The sequence below is a fragment of the Octopus sinensis genome, linkage group LG2 (assembly GCF_006345805.1).
Source record: "Octopus sinensis linkage group LG2, ASM634580v1, whole genome shotgun sequence".
Classification (NCBI taxonomy): Eukaryota; Metazoa; Mollusca; class Cephalopoda; order Octopoda; family Octopodidae; genus Octopus; species Octopus sinensis.
Window position 1 is genome coordinate 177,299,885 of NC_042998.1, and position 19,862 is coordinate 177,319,746.

The window sequence follows — 19,862 nt, forward strand, 5'->3', positions numbered from 1 at the left end:
ACACCGATAATATTTATGTGTGTATGTGTATATATATAGAATTAGACAGACAGACATACAGACAGACAGACATACAGACAGACAGACATACAGACAGACAGACATACAGACAGACAGACAAACAGCTAGATAGATATTAATTGTTGGTAGAGACACCATGTTTCGTTTTGCAACCATAATTTGCAAGTATATGAAAGGTTTACAAGTCAGTATTGTGGCTTACTTTTGTGTCAGCAGTGCGAGACAATCACTTTTAAGTTTATCTCTACAGGTTTTCTACAGGCGCAAGTGTGACTGTGTGGTAAGAAGCTTGCCTCTCAACCACATGGTTCCGAGTTCAGTGGCATCTTGGGCAAGTGTCTTATACTAAAGTCTCGGGCCGACCAAAGCCTTGTAAAAGAAGAAACTGAAATAAGCCCGTCGTATATATGTGTGTGTGTGTGTGCGTGTGTGTGTGTGTGTGTGTATCCATCACGGTGTGACAACCGGTGTTGGTGTGTTTATGTCCCCGATAGAGAAAGTACCAGGCTTTAAAAAACAAGTCCTAGAGTCGATTTCTTCGACTAAAGTCCTTCAAGGCGGTGCTCCAGCATGACTGAAACAAATAAAAGGATAAAAGAATTTAGTGCCAAACTTAAAGACCCACCAAGTTTAGTGGTGTAATACTATTGGATTGACCAATTTACATATGGCACGTACATATTAATTACTGCCAGGAGCACCATATCTCGTTTTGCAACCATAATATTCTACCAAATATATTCTTTTCTACTCTAGGCACAATGCCCGAAATTTTGGGGGAGGGGGTGCCAGTCGATTAGATCGACCCCAGTACGCAACTGGTACTTAATTTATCGATCCCGAAAGGATGAAAGGCAAAGTTGACCTCGGCGGAATTATACTACCAAATATATTCTTTTCTACTCTAGGCACAAGGCCCGAAATTTTGGGGGAGGTGGGGCCAGTCGATTAGATCGACCCCAGTACGCATCTGGTACTTAATTTATCGAACCCGAAAGGATGAAAGGCAAAGTTGACCTCGGCAGAATTATACTACCAAATATATTCTTTTCTAGTCTAGGCACAAGGCCCGAAATTTTGGGGGAGGCAGGGGCAGTCGATTAGATCGACCCAGTACGCAACTGGTACTTAATTTATCGACCCCGAAAGGATGAAAGGTAAAGTTGACTTCGGCGGAATTATACAAGCAAATATATTAAAAGGTTATAACTCAATACTGTGTCCTACTTTTGAGTTAGTAGTGCAACACAATCACTTTTAAGTTTACCTCAACAGTGCTGGCTTTAAATTCTTTAGAAAATCTGTAGAAATAATCTTAAAAGTGATTATAAGATTACATTAGCTAAAGTGTGTACGTTTCCAAGGCAGTAAAGTGTGATTTGAGGGTGATTTGGCTGCTAATTTTCTCAGGACACGCGACCATGTAGAGGCTCACCTGTGGTAGTTGACTGGAGTAACATATATCAATGAAAGTATGGAGATTTGGTGGAAATATATATTTCTTTACTGCCCACAAGGGGCTAAACATAGAGGGGCAAACAAGGACAGACAAAGGGATTAAGTCGATTACATCGACCCCAGTGCGAAACTGGTATTTTATTTATCGACCCCGAAAGGATGAAAGGCAAAGTCGACCTCGGCGGAATTTGAACTCAGAACGTAACGACAGACGAAATACCGCTAAGCATTTCGCCCGGCGCGCTAACGTTTCTGCCAGCTCGCCACCTTATTTGGTGGAAATATAATCTCTCTCAAAGATAGAAGGTTAAAAAATTTGAAGATGATCTCAGGAGTACTCTAGCAAATGTACTGCTTATTTATTCACATCGTTCTGAATTAGTCATCTATTATCATGTAGCTACAAGATTTCAATGATGTAATTGTTTATTTTTTAGGATGATATTGTAGGTGTAAGAAACCACATCTGGCTGGTCTGAGTATAAAACAGGTTGAATATTTGGGTTTGATATGACTAGTTTAAATGATAGAGGGTTAATCCATTCCCAGTGTTCGATTAATACTAATCATATAGAGCTCGAAAGAATAAACTGTAAAGTCGATCACGGTGGGATTTGAACTCAAAACTTAAATGTACATAATTCAAAATATGTCCGGTGATTTCCCAATTCTAGCAACCACCGCTTCTTCCTTATTCATGCAATGCTAGCCGTGGCGAAAATAAAAGAGCTTGCTATCGAATTTTTTAATATTTTTCTTTTATCGGTATGACAGAAACATGTGGCGATATTCTGGAATGTTTTAGGGGGGAAATAGCTTTGAGTTCAGACCTTAAGCTTTTAACCTATCACGAATCTTCCTGACAGGAAATGAACTCATACTAACTTATTCAATTAAAATCAATAACAGTTCCAGTGGTAATTTGAATTTTTGTTTTGTGGAGAAGGAGGGAGAGGAAAGGGTAGGGGATGGAGAAACGTTTGATCAGCCACGTGATATGGTATTGGTTCAAACAAAAAGAATAATGGAGCAAACGAGGTCAATGTGTCGAACTGGGAAAGAATGTATTGATTTCTGACATATACACCAGACCTCGGTGTTACAGAAGAGAGGAGCAAGGAACTAGATTAAAAGGCATTCATTCCTTTCTCGGTAGCATAGGCAACGCAATCGATAGGAAAATCATTTCAAAAGAAGATCGAAAACTAGTAAGATGTTGGCAGTTTGTTTATTTTTGCACTATTCACCTGTAATGGATGATTTTTACAATAAAGGTGTGAAAATGTTGTTTGTAACTCTCTCAAAAGTTATCAACAACGTGAGTGCAGTGAATTGGTCGTAATTAAGCATGGGAAGGTTCACGCAGTCGCCAAAATTTGGTCTTTATTACTGTCGTTATTTAGCCCCGAATCAGGTTTGATACAGCAAACGTGATCAAAAACGTTCAATCCCTAACCATCCCATATACTCTTTTACTCTTTTACTCTTTTACTTGTTTCAGTCATTTGACTGCGGCCATGCTGGAGCACCGCCTTTTTAGTCGAGCAAATCGACCCCGGGACTTATTCTTTTTTGTAAGCCCAGTACTTATTCTGTCGGTCTCTTTTGCCGAACCGCTAAGAGACGGGGACGTAAACACACCAGCATCGGTTGTCAAGCAATGCTAGGGGGACAAACACAGACACACAAACACACACACACACATACATATATATATATATATACATATATACGACAGGCTTCTTTCAGTTTCCGTCTACCAAATCCACTCACAAGGCATTGGTCGGCCCGGGGCTATAACAGAAGACACTTGCCCAAGATGTAACGCAGTGGGACTGAACCCGGAACCATGTGGTTGGTTAGCAAGCTACTTACCACACAGCCACTCCTGCTCAGTTTTTTTTTTTTTTTTTCAGGCATAGTATTGTCAAATGTGACCTTCCCTCTTTTTAAAACGATAAGATGTGACTCAAGAGAAATTTAACTCCGAGTTTTAGCATGTCTGGTGGCCACATAGACTTGTTAATGCCTCGTGACTTTTATCGTTGTTGCTATCATAGCTGAGAGAAATCTTTAATAATGCCAGTGTCTATCATGTGATCGTCAGGTTGGGCAGAGGTTTGGTTACAATCGGCGTAGCTAAGAGACAATTACAGAAACTGGGGAGGTTTTTTTTTGTTTTGGTTTTTTTTTTGGGGGGGGGGGCTTTTTTTTTTGCATAACGTGGAAAATTAAAGATTAAGGGAATGGAGGAGATTATATCATTTATATCTTTTTTCCCAATGCTTTCATCAAAACTAGAAAAAAAGAAACAACTCCTCCCCCACCCCTAGATAAATATGGTTTAATTTAATATGAATTCAAAACGGCTTCACATTGGTTGATTCAACAGCAGTTCGGTTATCATTTTGAGTGTCGATGGAGAAAGAAGATTTACATCCTACTCAAGCTGACTACGAAGCCTAGTTTTGATTCCTGCAAATAATTATTTTGCTTGATTCAGATTATCTTCTTAAGGAAAAGAATTAATGCTGTAACATCTTATTTCTCTCCAATAAAAATGCCAGGTCAAAAAAAAAAAGAAAGAAAGAAGTAAATATGTTGAGTAGATTGGTGCTGTAGAATGAGAGATGAGTTTCTACAAGATGGGTATCTGTAAACGTAAAACGTAAATGAATGTTAGTTTACCAATATTGAGGAATTGTAAGTGAAATGGTAGACTATATATATATATATATTACTCTTTTACTCTTTTACTTGTTTCAGTCATTTGACTGTGGCCATGCTGGAGCACCGCCTTTAGTCGAGCAAACCGACCCCAGGACTTATTCTTTGTAAACTTAGTACTTATTTTATCGGTCTCTTTTGCCGAGCCGCTAAGTTACGGGGACGTAAACGCACCAGCATCGGTTGTCACGTGATGTTGGGGGACAAACACAGACATATACACACACGTACATATATATATATATATATATATATATTATAATATATATATAAATATACGACGGGCTTCTTTCAGTTTCCGTCTACCAAATCCACTCACAAGGCCTTGGTCGGCCCGAGGCTCTAGTAGAAGACATTTGCCCAAGGTGCCACGCAGTGGGACTGAACCCAGAACCATGTGGTTGATAAGCAACCTACTTACCACACAGCCCAAAAAAAAAGAAAAGACGAAGACGGGTGTGTAAACAACAAACAGATGTATTAGTTTAACGCTCGAGAAGTGAGAAAGTCTTTTACGTTTCGAGCTTAAGCTCTTCGACAGAAAGGAACGCAGAAATAAACAGGATGAGAAAAACAGAAAAAGATTTAGTGGCTAGCGATCTATCATGGCGAATGCCGGATAGAGGGGTCACATAGGAGAGCTAGGAAGAAGGGGAGATAATAAAATAGTGGTGATCCCAAAGCGTGTATGTGCGAGTGGAAGGGCGTTGGTGACCTTGATGTGTGTGTGCATGTGTAGGTGTGTGGATGATGGTGTAGTGCTGAAAAGTGATCAGTAATAGAGAGGAAGGAGTCTTGATGTTCGTGGGAGAGTGAGGTCACACTGATCTGTCGTCAATATACGACCGTATATACACATATATTATAGATATTATATATATATATATATTATATATATAATATAATATATATATATAATATATAATATATATATATATATATATTAGTTATCGCCATACTAATATGGCATTCTTATAAAAATAAGAAAAAAGCTGACCGCTTATTAGCTCCATGAGGCCATCGCCTTAAGTTAGCTATTTGATACACAACTGTATCCATATAACCTTTGAACAAGGGAGGTCAGTCGCTCCACACTACTTGGCCGGCAGCTACAGACGCGTTTCGGGGTATTGCCCCTTTTCAATGCAGCGTAGCCAAACCAGTAGGTGTCGCTTCCGACAATCTCTGTTCAAAGGTTTTATTTACCTAGCTTCGGTGGAATACTCCACTTGTTTTCAATAATAGAAATATTAAAATTACTAAGTCTCTCTAAAAGAGAACAACGGCAGCGTTCCCGGAAAATATTAGTTATCGCCATACTAATATGGCATTCTTATAAAAATAAGAAAAAAGCTGACCGCTTATTAGCTCCAGAGGCCATCGCCTTAAGTTAGCTATTTGATACACAAACTGTATCCATATAACCTTTGAACAAGGGAGGTCAGTCGCTCCACACTACTTGGCCGGCAGCTACAGACGCGTTTCGGGGTATTGCTAGGTAAATAAAACCTTTGAACAGAGTTGTCGGAAGCGACACCTACTGGTTTGGCTACGCTGCATTGAAAAGGGGCAATACCCCGAAACGCGTCGTAGCTGCCGGCCAAGTAGTGTGGAGCGACTGACCTCCCTTGTTCAAAGGTTATATGGATACAGTTTTGTATCAAATAGCTAACTTAAGGCGATGGCCTCATGGAGCAATAAGCGGTCAGCTTTTTTCTTATTTTTATAAGAATGCCATATTAGTATGGCGATAACTAATATTTTCCGGGAACGCTGCCGTTGTTCCTTTTAGAGAGACTTAGTAATTTTAATATTTCTATTATTGAAAACAAGTGGATGTATTCCACCGAGCTAGGTAAATAAACCTTTGAACAGAGATTGTCGGAAGCGACACCTACTGGTTGGCTACGCTGCATTGAAAAGGGGCAATACCCCGAAACGCGTCTGTAGCTGCGGCCAAGTAGTGTGAGCGACTGACCTCCCTTGTTCAAAGGTTATATGGATACAGTTTGTGTATCAAATAGCTAACTTAAGGCGATGGCCTCATGGAGCTAATAAGCGGTCAGCTTTTCTTATTTTTATAAGAATGCCATATTAGTATGGCGATAACTAATATTTTCCGGGAACGCTGCCGTTGTTCTCTTTTAGAGAGACTTAGTAATTTTAATATTTCTATTATTGAAAACAAGTGGATGATTCCACCGAAGCTAGGTAAATAAAACCTTTGAACAGAGATTGTCGGAAGCGACACCTACTGGTTTGGCTACGCTGCATTGAAAAGGGGCAATACCCCGAAACGCGTCTGTAGCTGCCGGCCAAGTAGTGTGGAGCGACTGACCTCCCTTGTTCAAAGGTTATATGGATACATTTTGTGTATCAAATAGCTAACTTAAGGCGATGGCCTCATGGAGCTAATAAGCGGTCAGCTTTTTTCTTATTTTTATAAGAATGCCATATTAGTATGGCGATAACTAATATTTTCCGGGAACGCTGCCGTGTTTCTTTTAGAGAGACTTAGTAATTTTAATATTCTATATATATATATATATATATAATTAATATATATATATATATATAATATATAATATTATATATATATATATATAATAGTTATCGCCATACTAATATGGCATTCTTATAAACAAAGAATAAAGCTGTCCGCTTATTAGCTCCATGAGGCCATCGCCTTAAGTAGCTATTTGATACAACAACTTATCCATATAACCTTCGAACAAGGGAGGTCAGTCGCTCCACACTACTTGACCGGCATTGAAAAGGGGCAATACCCCGAAACGCGTCTGTAGCTGCCGGTCAAGTAGTGTGGAGCGACTGACCTCCTTGTTCGAAGGTTATATGGATACAGTTTGTGTATTCAAATAGCTAACTTAAGGCGATGGCCTCATGGAGCTAATAAGCGGACAGCTTTAGTCTTATTTTTATAAGAATGCCATATTAGTATGGCGATAACTATTATTTTCCGGGAACGCTGCCGTTGTTCTCTTTTAGAGAGACTTAGTAATTTTAATATTTCTATTATATATATATATAATTATATATTATATTATATATATTATATATATAATATAATATTATATATATAATATTATAATAGTTATCGCCATACTAATATGGCATTCTTATAAAATAAAGAATAAAGCTGTCCGCTTATTATTCCATGAGGCCATCGCCTTAAGTTAGCTATTTGATACACAAACTGTATCCATATACCTTCGAACAAGGGAGGTCAGTCGCTCCACACTACTTGACCGGCATTGAAAAGGTGCAATACCCCGAAACGCGTCTGTAGCTGCCGGTCAAGTAGTGTGGAGCGACTGACCTCCCTTGTTCGAAGGTTATATGGATACAGTTTGTGTATCAATAGCTAACTTAAGGCGATGGCCTCATGGAGCTAATAAGCGGACAGCTTTAGTCTTATTTTTATAAGAATGCCATATTAGTATGGCGATAACTATTATTTTCCGGGAACGCTTTCCGTTTTTCTCTTTTAGAGAGACTTAGTAATTTTAATATTTCTATATATAATATATATATATATTATATATATATATATATATTATATATATATATATATATATAAATATATATATATAATATATATATATATATATATGAGAGAGAGAGAGAGAGAGAGAGAGAGAGATACGTTTCCTGGTGAGAAATGTTGTGAATTTGTTGAAACGGATATTGTTATATTTTGGGATGGTCATTTTGTGTATGTGTGTGTATATTTGGCCAAAAAAAGGGTGCGTGGTTCAGTGGTTAGAACTTACGATCGTGAGGTTGTGAGTTCGAATCCCAGACCGGGCTGCGTGATGCGTTCTTGAGCAAGACACTTTATTTCACGTTGCTCCAGTTCACTCAGCTGTAGAAATGGAGTTGCGACGTCACAGATGCCAGGCTGTATCGGCCTTTTCCTTTCCCTTGGATAACATCGGTGGCATGGACAGAGGAGGCTGGTATGCATGGGCGGCTGCTGGTCTTCCATAAACCTTGCCTGGACTTGTGCCTGGGAGGGTGACTTTCTAGGTGCAATCCCATGGTCAGTCATGACCGAAGGGGGTCTCAGTCATTACGTTTATGAATTTGTGTTCCAAGATTACTGGAGTGAAATTGTGTGTGTGTGTGTGTGTGTGTGTGCGCGCGTACATATGTAAATCCCCAAAATTTATCCTTGGATCTTACTTTTATATATATATATACATACATACAAAAAAGGAATACTGGTGGCATGTACCAGTGAAGACCTCAAAATGTAAGCACAACAGACCTGATATAATGATTTGGGATAGAGAAGAGAAACAGTGCACAGTCATGGAAATCAGCTGCCCTCTGGATGTTAATATAAAGCTGAAGATCAGTGATAAAAAGAACACCTATGCTGAACTATTGAAAAATCTGCACTTACTCTATCCAGATTACAAGTTCAGATTTATACCTGTAATTATTGGGGTCCAGGGATATGTAACACACTGCCTAAATACCTTGAGAAATTGAGCTTCTCAGGACCAGAAAGGAAAGAGCTAATTCGAAGACTACATATCGTATTTAGTTTTCGTTTCTATGTTCTGTATTGAACTATCGTCTTAGCCAATTTAAAATTTTATACAACTGAAAATGCAACTGTTAATATAATCACCGGAACTGCGGTGTTTCCATGAACAAGATAATTCTCAAATAGTTTCGATGAGTAGAACAGATGGATGACAGCACGTTAGCACTGCCGTGTATTTCGATAGTTTGCAACACTGAAATACTGATGAACCCTGGCAAGCTAACTATTCCTAGGTACATCAAATGAAGTCAATCCTTAAGGGTGTCTTTACTACTTTCATGGAAATATTCTGCATCGGATGACAGATTCATCGCTCTCCATAAATTAGACTAGAGTAATTAATGTTTTCTCCCTTAATTATTCATTGCAGTAAAGATGCTGACAAAAGGAAATAAAAACAATTTTCACTCGGCGTTTCAACTTCCACTCGCAGATAACACAGATAACATTATAGCAAAAAGTTAAATCTTGTGTTGAATCTAAGAATGATTTAGTCGCGTAACTAAATGATGCTTGTGTTATTACTACTGCTTGTAGTCCTTATTTTTATTTTTATTTTGACACAACGTGTTAATCTTACAGGCTGACAGGGAGCTCTATTCGATTGTTTTACTGCCTGCCAGAAATAACAACCAAATATCAAATCACATTTTACTGTTATAGAAGCCATGTTTGTGCAGGATAATGTAGTTCTGAATATAACAGCTATCTTAAAAACAGAAAAGAAAAGAAAGCAGAATGATTGCGGCTCTAATACCATTGATTATAGATCTGTCTGATTGGGGTTGATCTGAGGCTAAACATCATCCACAGTATCATAATTAGCGAAAGAGTCTCTACGCAGTCGATCGATGTGCTAGAAATAAGTCAAATCCCACTCACTCCGTCTTACTAGAACAAACTGGATAATATAGTATTAGGTATTTATTTATTTATTTATGCGCCCTTTTCAAGCCTAACCAGGCTCAGGGGCCCGGTTTCCCGGTTTCTGTGGCGTATGTGTTCCCCCCAGCTGGACGGAACGCCAGTCCATCGCAGAGTTACTCGAGAAACAGGAAGAAAGAGTGAGAGAAAGCTGGGGCGAAAGAGCACAACAGGGATCGCCACTACCGGAGCCTCATGGAGGTTTAGGTGTTTTCGCTCAATAAACACACACAACGCTCGGTCTGGGAATCGAAACCGCGATCCTCCGACTGCGAGTCCGCTGCCCTAACCACTGGGCCATTGCGCCTCCACAGTATTAGGTATACTCTGTCTGAAACAAAACTGACAGGATGATCATGGCTACCATGCCTTTGATGATAGGACAACTGAAATAAGACGGTCCAATGGTAAAACAACGTTTATTTATTTATCTATTTCTCTTTCATTAGTTTTCTCTCTCTCTCTCTCTCTCTCTCTTTTTTTTTCTCTCTCTCCCTACCTCTCTTGTTCTTTATCATGTACACACATCTGAAAGGGTAGCTAACTAGATGTATAAATAGATAAACAAGAAGATAAGCAGACAGGCAAACAATTAGACAGACCAAACAGACAGGTAAACAGGTAGAAACATTGACACCAAATAGAAAAAGATATATATATATATCACTTACTTGTTGATGATTTCTTTGTATCATATGCTTCCTGATAATCTTGGCTTGGCTCGGCAGACTCCATTGGGACACCTTCAGCCTTCAAATGCAGACAAATGTCGAAAAATGAATTCTAGAACGCTAAATGACGTCATAAATCTGAAATGTATGTTTTATTGTGACAAAGCGGGAGAAGGTTATCGAAGTTGGTCAATCTATTTATTACATTCGTCTGCACTGAGAATATTGGAAATACTGGCTAAACCGTCTGACAGAAGCAATTTTTAGACCATCTGAATATCATCTTCTAACGGACCTCGGCTAACAGACTACATAGTATCCAATACAGAGGAGTATAATGCAGAGTTCCATGCAGCTGAAATCCAAGGGATCCGATCGATGAAATTATTTCGTAAGTATATAAACAATAAAAGGTCAAGGTTTATGAGAGGTAAATATATTTATTTAACCACTTGAAATCCTTAGGATTACGGCCGTTTCTCAGCCTTCTTCATGCAATAATAATTTCATCTTTCTGTAAGTAATTATAATCTCAGTGTATTATAAATTATGTTTACATGTGTGCATTAATATACATGTTACGCATTATACAATACAATTGCATATTCACTGTTAAGCTGTATTGTATAATGTGTAGCATCCATTTTAATGCAGACAGGTTAACATAATTTTTTATTATTATTATTATTATTACATGAATAAGGCTGCGAAACGGCCGTAATCTTAAGGATATCCACTGGTTAAATAAACATATTCACCTCTCATACCTCCTGAGTTTTTATGGTTCATATATAGTATATGAGTATATAAATAATTTTTTTTAAATGCGACCTTTTTAAAGCCTAGCCAGGCTCATGGGCCCGGTTTCCCGGTTTCTATGGAGTTTGTGTTTCCCAGCTGGACTGGACGTCAGTCCATCGCAGCGTTACTCAATTTTGCCAGCTGAGTGGACTGGAGCAACGTGAAAAGAAGTGTTTTGCTCAAGAACACAACGCATCGCCCGGTCCAGGAATCGAAACCACAATCTTACGATCATGATGCTGACGCACTAACCACAAAGCGACGCGCCTCCACTATATGTGTATATACAGATATACATATGCACGCACGCGTGTGTGTATGTGTCTGTGAGTCACCTTGATAGGATTGAAAGTCGGTGTATCCTCAACAAAGCAACACGCGACGCGAACTTCTGATTACCTTAAATCTTCATATTTAATCCAGGTGTATTGATATCATGGCTCCTTTTCAAAAACCTTGCTATTTAGTTGATTTAAACAGTATCAATAACACTGTCACTTCAAACCTACATCAGTACACAGATGCTTATCTCATATGTTCCTAGTTTGATCATCCGTCTCATAGTAACCGTTTGATCTTCCGTACCATATAAGCCCTATTTCCAATCCCACGCATACTGCTTTTATCATTTTTTTTCTAATATTTTTTCTGATATTTTTCTGGCATTTCACTTATGCTTTCCTTTGCTTTCTACTATTGTTTATACTTTTCATCTTTGTTCATATTTCTATATTAGGATATTGCTTTATATTTTTTTCAGAAGTAATGTTTATCGCCACTTCAACATGGCTGTTCCGTACAAACTGACGTTACTATCATTTTAACCCTAGAAGGACACCTCCTCCAGCTGGTTACTCGATGCAATCTGCACCCGATATATAGTGTAAAGAGATAAAGGCAGTTTCTGTGCGTTCGTATTCATATACATAAGAGATGGTTATGTTTGACCGTTATATCACTTTGAATCGCAGCAGGAAGAAAATACGTCTAATCACTTTGGTTTTGCCGTCCAAAAGCTATAGATTTAATTCTCCCACAATGCAACACCATGACGTGCGCCATCCAATGGCTAATGGATGAGACAACTGGCTTCGAGGGAGGTAACTGTCTACATATGCTTCTAATGATGGTCATGTCACGAGGCGAAAGCTGATTTTCCAAGATCTCTAACCACTTATATCAGATGTTTATTCACTAACCTAGGTTTCATTATTTCCACACTTTATAAATCATGTTGTTCTTGTTTCGCCCTCTTCTTCTTCGGTCGCGCTGCTTTCTTGGATTCCCATGACTCTCTATTGCCGTCCATTTCCATTATTATGAATTTGAATTGGGAGCTTGAGTCACAGTGACTTTTTCATTAGCCAATTACACAACCAGGGGTGCCACCCCTATACATATGATGCAGTTACTCTTTTGATAGAGTTTAGTGATCCTGACCATTGATCTTCTTGGATCCCTCCGCTCAGCATCAATGTGGAAGCACTCCGTCGGTTCCGACGACGAGGGTTCCGGTTGATCCGAATCAACGGAACAGCCTGCTCGTGAAATTAACGTGTAAGTGGCTGAGCACTCCACAGACACGTGTACCCTTAACGTAATTCTCGGGGATATTCAGCGTGACACAGAGAGTGACAAGGCCGGCCCTTTGAAATACAGGTACAACAGAAACAGGAAGTAAGAGTGAGAGAAAGTTGTGGTGAAAGAGTACACCACCATCCCCTGCCGGAGCCTCGTGGAGCTTTAGGTGATTTCGGTCAATAAACACTCACAACGCCCGGTCTGAGAATCGAAACCGCGATCTTACGACCGCGAGTCCGCTGCCCTAACCACTGGGCCATTGCGCCTCCACATCAATGTAAGAAGCACTGTTGGCTCAGTTGAGCTCAGTTGAGCTCTTCTGTTTCCTCTCCACAATCTGCTGTGCTGCAGTTCCATGACTTTGCTGTATCCCTGGCAGGGTGGCTGAACGAGTGTAATACCTTGCCAATGGGCAATCCGTAACTCTACGCAGAGTACAGTCATCGCTCCGTCAGGTACTTTCGAAATACCCGCATACCCATTTTTCACCCTGCAATAGCCAAAACCTATCAGGTTTGTAACAAAAAGCATTCTACCAAAACACTATCCCTGGAACCTGGAGCTAGGCTCGGTTTGTTTTAACACATAAAGAGAATTTTTCACCGAGACAAAATCCCCCGTGTTAACGATAAACGTACACATTTTTATTTCATGCGCTTTTCTCCTGAGGTAGCATGTGCTTTGAGAAAGACCTGTTACTTATTTCTAGCAAATCGAAGGACCACGTAAAAGTCGAACATTGGCTTATGACTACATTCAGTAGGAACTTAAGAAAGCTAACCGAATGAATATTTAATAATCCATTCCATACACGATGACGTAACCTTTTAGCATTTAATACCGTCGCGCGGTGGTTACTTGTTGGTGTTTATTGTATTGTTGAAGACCACTGTCACGTGATCTGGCTGGCTGTGTGCATAATAAAGGAAGAAAACTCATGAACTTTTAAACATTTAAAATATTTATTTTGGACATGATTTACTGTGTTGGTCCCTTAGAAAAGAATGATGCAGAGGATCTCTTCAGTTTCGATTACAGACTTTTATAATTATTATTATTATTATTATTATTATTATTATTATTATTATTATTATTATTGTTATTATTAACTAAACAGCTTGAAACTTCGTATTCTCGTGTAATTTCTCACGCTGAACACGGTTTACTTTCAGCATTTTTGACAAAATTTTGTATTTTAGAAGATATTTCGTGTTAAAATTGTCGTATTTGGGTAATTTTAACCAATCAGCGACGTGTATTCAGCTGAAGAAAGTTACTGTTGTTTGGGTCATCTCTGCTTAATGTCACCACTCTGTCTATTTTATCTTTGATTACTGCCTGTGTTGCATATTACACGCTTTGCTTTTTGTTTTTTGTATTTTGTTGTTGTTTTTTTGTTTGTTTGTTTTTTGTTTATTTGTTTGTTTTTTTTGCAAGGAAGTGTTTTCCTACAAAATGAAACAACCAAAGAACTAAAGTAAAATAGCACAACCACCAAATATTTTAATTACATTCCTAACTGATCGAGAAGCCAAAAAAAAGAAACAAACAAAGCGTTACATACGCGCGCGCACACACACACACAAACACACACAAACACAAACACACGCACACAGGCTCATGCAGACAGAGACACGCACACACACAAACATACACACACACGTAAACATATACACGCATACATAGACATATATGCATACACATACCCCCACACACACACAAACATACACACACACGTAAAATATACACGCATACATAGACATATATGCATACACATACCCCCACACACACACACAAACATACACACACACGTAAACATATACACGCATACATAGACATATATGCATACACATACCCCCACACACACACAAACATACACACACACGTAAACATATACACGCATACATAGACATATATGCATACACATACCCCCACACACACACACACAAACATACAAATTTATATTTGCTTAAAATGAGTATGCAAATTCTTGATCTATTTAAATACTGCAATATTTGTGTTTATTGATTTTTCAATGTGACAGCGAAATGTTTTAGTTTTATTAACACTAAGTACTTATCAGAGTACTTTTAGTAAGCTCCCTGATATCTGACTAAATTAATAGTACATCATCAGCTCGGTTAAATTCGCTGGTTACAATCTAACAAATATGTTATACGAAAGGTTTCATTAACTTAATCAAATCGGACAGTTTACCATATCTTACAAATTCACAGTTTTCAATATCTGACAACTTTAATTAATGTTCCTAACATAATGATTAAATTTGCAAAATAACGAAGCAATTTTCAAAATGTGACGTGACGAAACGTAAAATTATATCACGGTAAATTGAAATGTTCTATTATCAAATTCTGAGATAATTTTATACTGTCCAGGTTTGACATGATCGCTGCAGTCATCTGTATATGTGTTCGTGTCCGTTATATGAAAGCCGGAAGTTCTCTGTTGACAACGTTGTACTTTAACAACTATTTTTATCTGTCGTCCGTTTTAACATCACCATTTGGCTCTTAGACGCATTTATCGGAGTCTAATCTCGAGCCGAATCGCTGGTTTGTGAATAACTTCTTTCCACCACTCACTGAGGCCCTGAAACAAGTTATGGTAACTGCTCATTCTACTAATGGCGGACCATTATAAAAATTTATTTTATCCACCCCTAGAAGGATATACCGAAATTTGAGACCAATATTATATGTTTTCTACGCTGTTAAACTTTCGTTGGTAAGATGGAAAATATTGATGTCTTTATGACTGGAAGTTTAATCGAAATAGTGATGGTTTAGTCAATGAAGAAGAATAAAAAAATAACCTGTGTCGCAAACTCAGGGCCAGCTTAAGGCCGATGAGATCGAGGACACCACTGAACGAATACACTCCAACTTTCCTCGATCACAGACATGATGTCTCCTCGTTCTGCCTCATCTGACTTTTCTGCTTCTCCAACGATGGTTTCTGATCATCAGATTTGACTGGTCTTGAGCTACTTCCACTCAATCCCACTCAAATCCTTCGTTTTTTACCCCACCCCCATTCGTCACATGTAGTGTGTCTTCCCTCGAAGCCTCGCCCCCGCTAATTTCAATCCTTGTTTCCCAGAATTCCTCATTCTGGAATTCCTTTCCTGTTAATGTTTGCTCTGCAGTCATTAATTTCAAGTTATTCAAGAACAACAATTGCATCGTCCTCGAAGGATTTTCAAAGGCCTTGGGTATGGCCTCGATTTCCAAAATAAACGATTGACAATGAAACGTACGAAATGTTTATTCAGGTGATACATTTAAAAAACATACATTCACCGAATCAAATATGTTCATGATGGAAGCACTCCGTCGGTTACGACGACGAGGGTTCCGGTTGATCCGAATCAACGGAACAGCCTGCTCGTGAAATTAACGTGTGTGGCTGAGCACTCCACAGACACGTGCACCCTTAACGTAGTTCTTGGGGATATTCAGCGTGACACAGAGAGTGACAAGGCCGGCCCCTTGAAATACAGGTACAACAGAAACAGGAAGTAAGAGTGAGAGAAAGTTGTGGTGAAAGAGTACAGCAGGGATCACCACCATCCCCTGCCGGAGCCTCGTGGAGCTTTAGGTGTTTTCGCTCAATAAACACTCAAAACGCCCGGTCTGGGAATCGAAACCGCAATCCTATGACCGCGAGTCCGCTGCCCTAACCACTGGGCCATTGCGCCTCCACAAATATGTTCATATAGTATTTATGAATAAGTTTTTCATGGCTTTATTAGTGACTTGACCTTAGCTAATAGCACTCCATCGATGAACTCATACTAGTAACACAGTTCAGTTCTAAATTGAAACTCAAATATGTACTTCGTGGTTTGTTTTACTGTCTTTTATCGACATGTACGTCAATCTGAACGAAAAATATTTTCGAATATTTACAACTATTTTCATTTAAACGATCATAATAAATATGACTCAAAGTTATAAATTTTTAAGTAATAAAAAGAAGAAAAATACAAATGACTGAATGCTGTAATCAATTTTTACTCATACTCGCTGGAAGATCCTTCTTGTAGTCGACTTTCTACATCGGAGCAGCCTAACCTGGATGGAAGACTTGATGTAACTTTGGGTAATTTTGGAAGCATACTTTTGTCACAATAATTATTATCATACAATAATTATAATTTAATCCAAATCCGTGAGCTGACAGAATCGTTAGCACGCTGGGCAAAATACTTCCGTCCGTCTTTTCGTTCTGAACTCAAATTCCGCCGAGGCCAGCTTAGGCTATTGTGGTCGACAGAATATGTATCAGTTGAGCACCGGTGTCAATGTAATCGACGTAGCGACTCCCTTGAAATACCTGGCTTTGTGCCAAAATTTGAAATCAGTAATTATGATAAACTCTGTCTCTCTGTCTCTCTTTTCGTCCCTTTCTTCTCGTCTTCCCTTCACACGCACGCACGCACACATACACACACACACACACACACACACACACATACACACACACACACACACACACACACACACACACACACACACACACACACACATTCGTCGACATACTAGCACACGGGAGTAAAAGCATCCCAGAGGTGAAAATTACATAATTTGAATAACAATATATTTATTTCTTAGAAAGACACCAGCTCACAAGTTTTGAGAGAGAAGTATCGTTCTTCATTTATCGATCATGGATGGGTTGGAAGCAGTGTGTACCCCGACGGATCTTGAACACAAAACCACTGGACTTGCGTATTTGAATTTCTGTCACGCTCTCACCCAATACAATAAGTAGGTGGTTCGTAGACCTGTTGGAAATAACAATCAACGCCTTGAAACTAACCTTAAAAAGAAAGGACACATTAGAAAATATAGTCTTAGTTACATATATTTTTAAAAAAACAGGATGGTCGTGGGTGGAATTTTATCATAGTTCTGCTCGAGTCTGACTGTCCTAAGAAAAACAGTATAATTACGCCTTCCCCGCCCCGTGTCCTTCTCTCTCCCTCCTCTCTTTTTCTCCTTCTCTACTCGCCCTCCTTGAACACACACGTGCACACATACACACACAGGCATACACACACACACACATACAAGCATACACACACACGCTCATACATACACATAATATCATACGGTTTCCCGTGTGATATTTGTTCACAGACAGCTTTATGTTCTCTTTATATCTACCTTTTATTTTTCATTAATATTTTATAACTCTCAGTCACATATATTTAATGACCGTTAAATTAAAATTAAAAAAATCACCATCAAACTTCAATAATATAACACCACTTCCTAGACACTTGTATTAAATACCGCTAAACAGCAATAAAACAATTTCAAGACAAGTAGAATATAGCTTCATTAGCCATTTGTGATGTTCTATAATTCTTTTACTGGTTTTAAGTATTTCCCTTCCACCATAAAGGGGCACCACCTCCACCTAATGGTGTTCAGTTGATCATATCGATCTCAATACTTATTTAAGTATTATACTTATTTCATCAATTAATTTTTATTGAACATCTAGATTCACTTTTGACGTAAAGGAATGCATTTCGACTCACCGTTTGGCCATTCCACCTCGGTCTACACCAGAGGTAGGGAAACTTTTCAGTGTGGCAGACAAACATTTACAATGAAAAAAGGTTCGCGGGCGGATCACAAGTTCTAACTCTTATATCTGTGTAGATCTTGTATATTCTTCTTCTTAATCCTTTTTGCCCCTTGTGGAGCATAGGGACTCAACAGTTGTTTTCCACTTTTTGCGGTCATTGGCGTGTTTCTTGGCTGCTTCCCATGTCAGGCCGGTGGTCCTGAGCTCGTCCAAAATGCTCCACTTCCATGTCTGCTTCGGGCGTCCTCTCTTCCTTTTCCCCTGTGGGTTCCAGTCAAGTGCTTGTCGTGTCACATTTGAGGGTTCTTTCCGCAGTGCGTTTGATCCATCTCCATTTCCTTCGTCTAATCTGAACATGTATGGGCTTCTGGTTGGCCCTTTCCCACAGGTCGGTGTTTGGCACTCTGTCAAACCACTTCAGGTGGGGGATCTGCTGGAGACATTTGTTGATGAAGGTCTGGATCTTCTCGTAGTTGCTGGGAGATTGTCGGAGGAATTCAGGGTCAGCACAGGAGTCAGACAGGGATGTTTGTTATCACCGCTCCTGTTCCTCGTCGTGCTGGACTGGGTCACCAGGGCGGCCTATGATACATCTGAGAAAGGTATTCAGTGGACACTGATGAAGAAGGTGGAGGACTTGAGCTACGCGGATGATCTCGCGCTACTGTCACATCGCCTGCAAGACATGCAAGATAAGGTAGACCACCTGACAGAAACTTCACGGCAAATGGGCTTGAGGGTCAGCCGGGGAAAAGACAAAAGTGCTGCGTACCAACAACAAGCAGGAAGAGCCAATCACAATTGAGGGGGCACCTGTGGAGGACGTTAGTGAGTTTATCTGTCTTGGTAGCAAGATCAGCAAATCAGGTGGATCAGACGAGGACATCACGGCAAGAAGCAAGGAGGCTTGACAAGCCTTCGCTATTCTTCGGCCGGTATGGAAGTCAACTGCCATCTCAACTCGAACTAAACTCCGCTTATTTAGTTCAAACGTAAAATCTGTGCTTTTAGACTTGTATATGTCTATGTATAATTCGATATACATTAATAAAGATAATTTTAACATTAAATTAACGCGTAACAGCTTCGTTAACGCCGCCACTGAATTTAGGACATATATATTACTTATGAGGTTTCTATACTTTTCAACTAGAGTGTAGTTGGGTCTCAATATGTTTTATAGTGAAAGCAAAATTTCCATTCAAATGGCAATTACCGGACGATTTTCTGTTCCAGTCTAACCGTTTTGAGTCGTAGTGGAAACGCGACCTATGTCGCAAATAAACACACGAATAGTGAATAAATTTTATAATTGAAAAATAACTGTTTTGTACACACGAGTATAACAGCCTGTGGGCGAAATAAAATAGGCTCGCGAGCGCAATTGCGCCCGCGGGTAAGGGATTCCCCACCCTTGGTCTACACAGACACACAAACACGAGCGCGCATACATACATTCATGCGTACATGTATGTGTGTGCGTG

General features: G+C 39.3%; 1 protein-coding gene across 1 annotated transcript in view; it reads right to left on the minus strand.

The window, feature by feature from the left end:
• LOC118762128 overlaps window positions 1-10,495 on the minus strand; it is a 92,838-nt gene extending 82,343 nt beyond the window's left edge. Inside the window, exon 1 of the mRNA XM_036500469.1 lies at window positions 10,375-10,495. Within this exon, the coding sequence (XP_036356362.1) occupies window positions 10,375-10,438 (64 nt within the window). The 5' untranslated portion in view covers window positions 10,439-10,495. The remainder of the gene's footprint in view (window positions 1-10,374) is intronic.
• Between the last annotated feature and the right edge of the window lie 9,367 nt (window positions 10,496-19,862).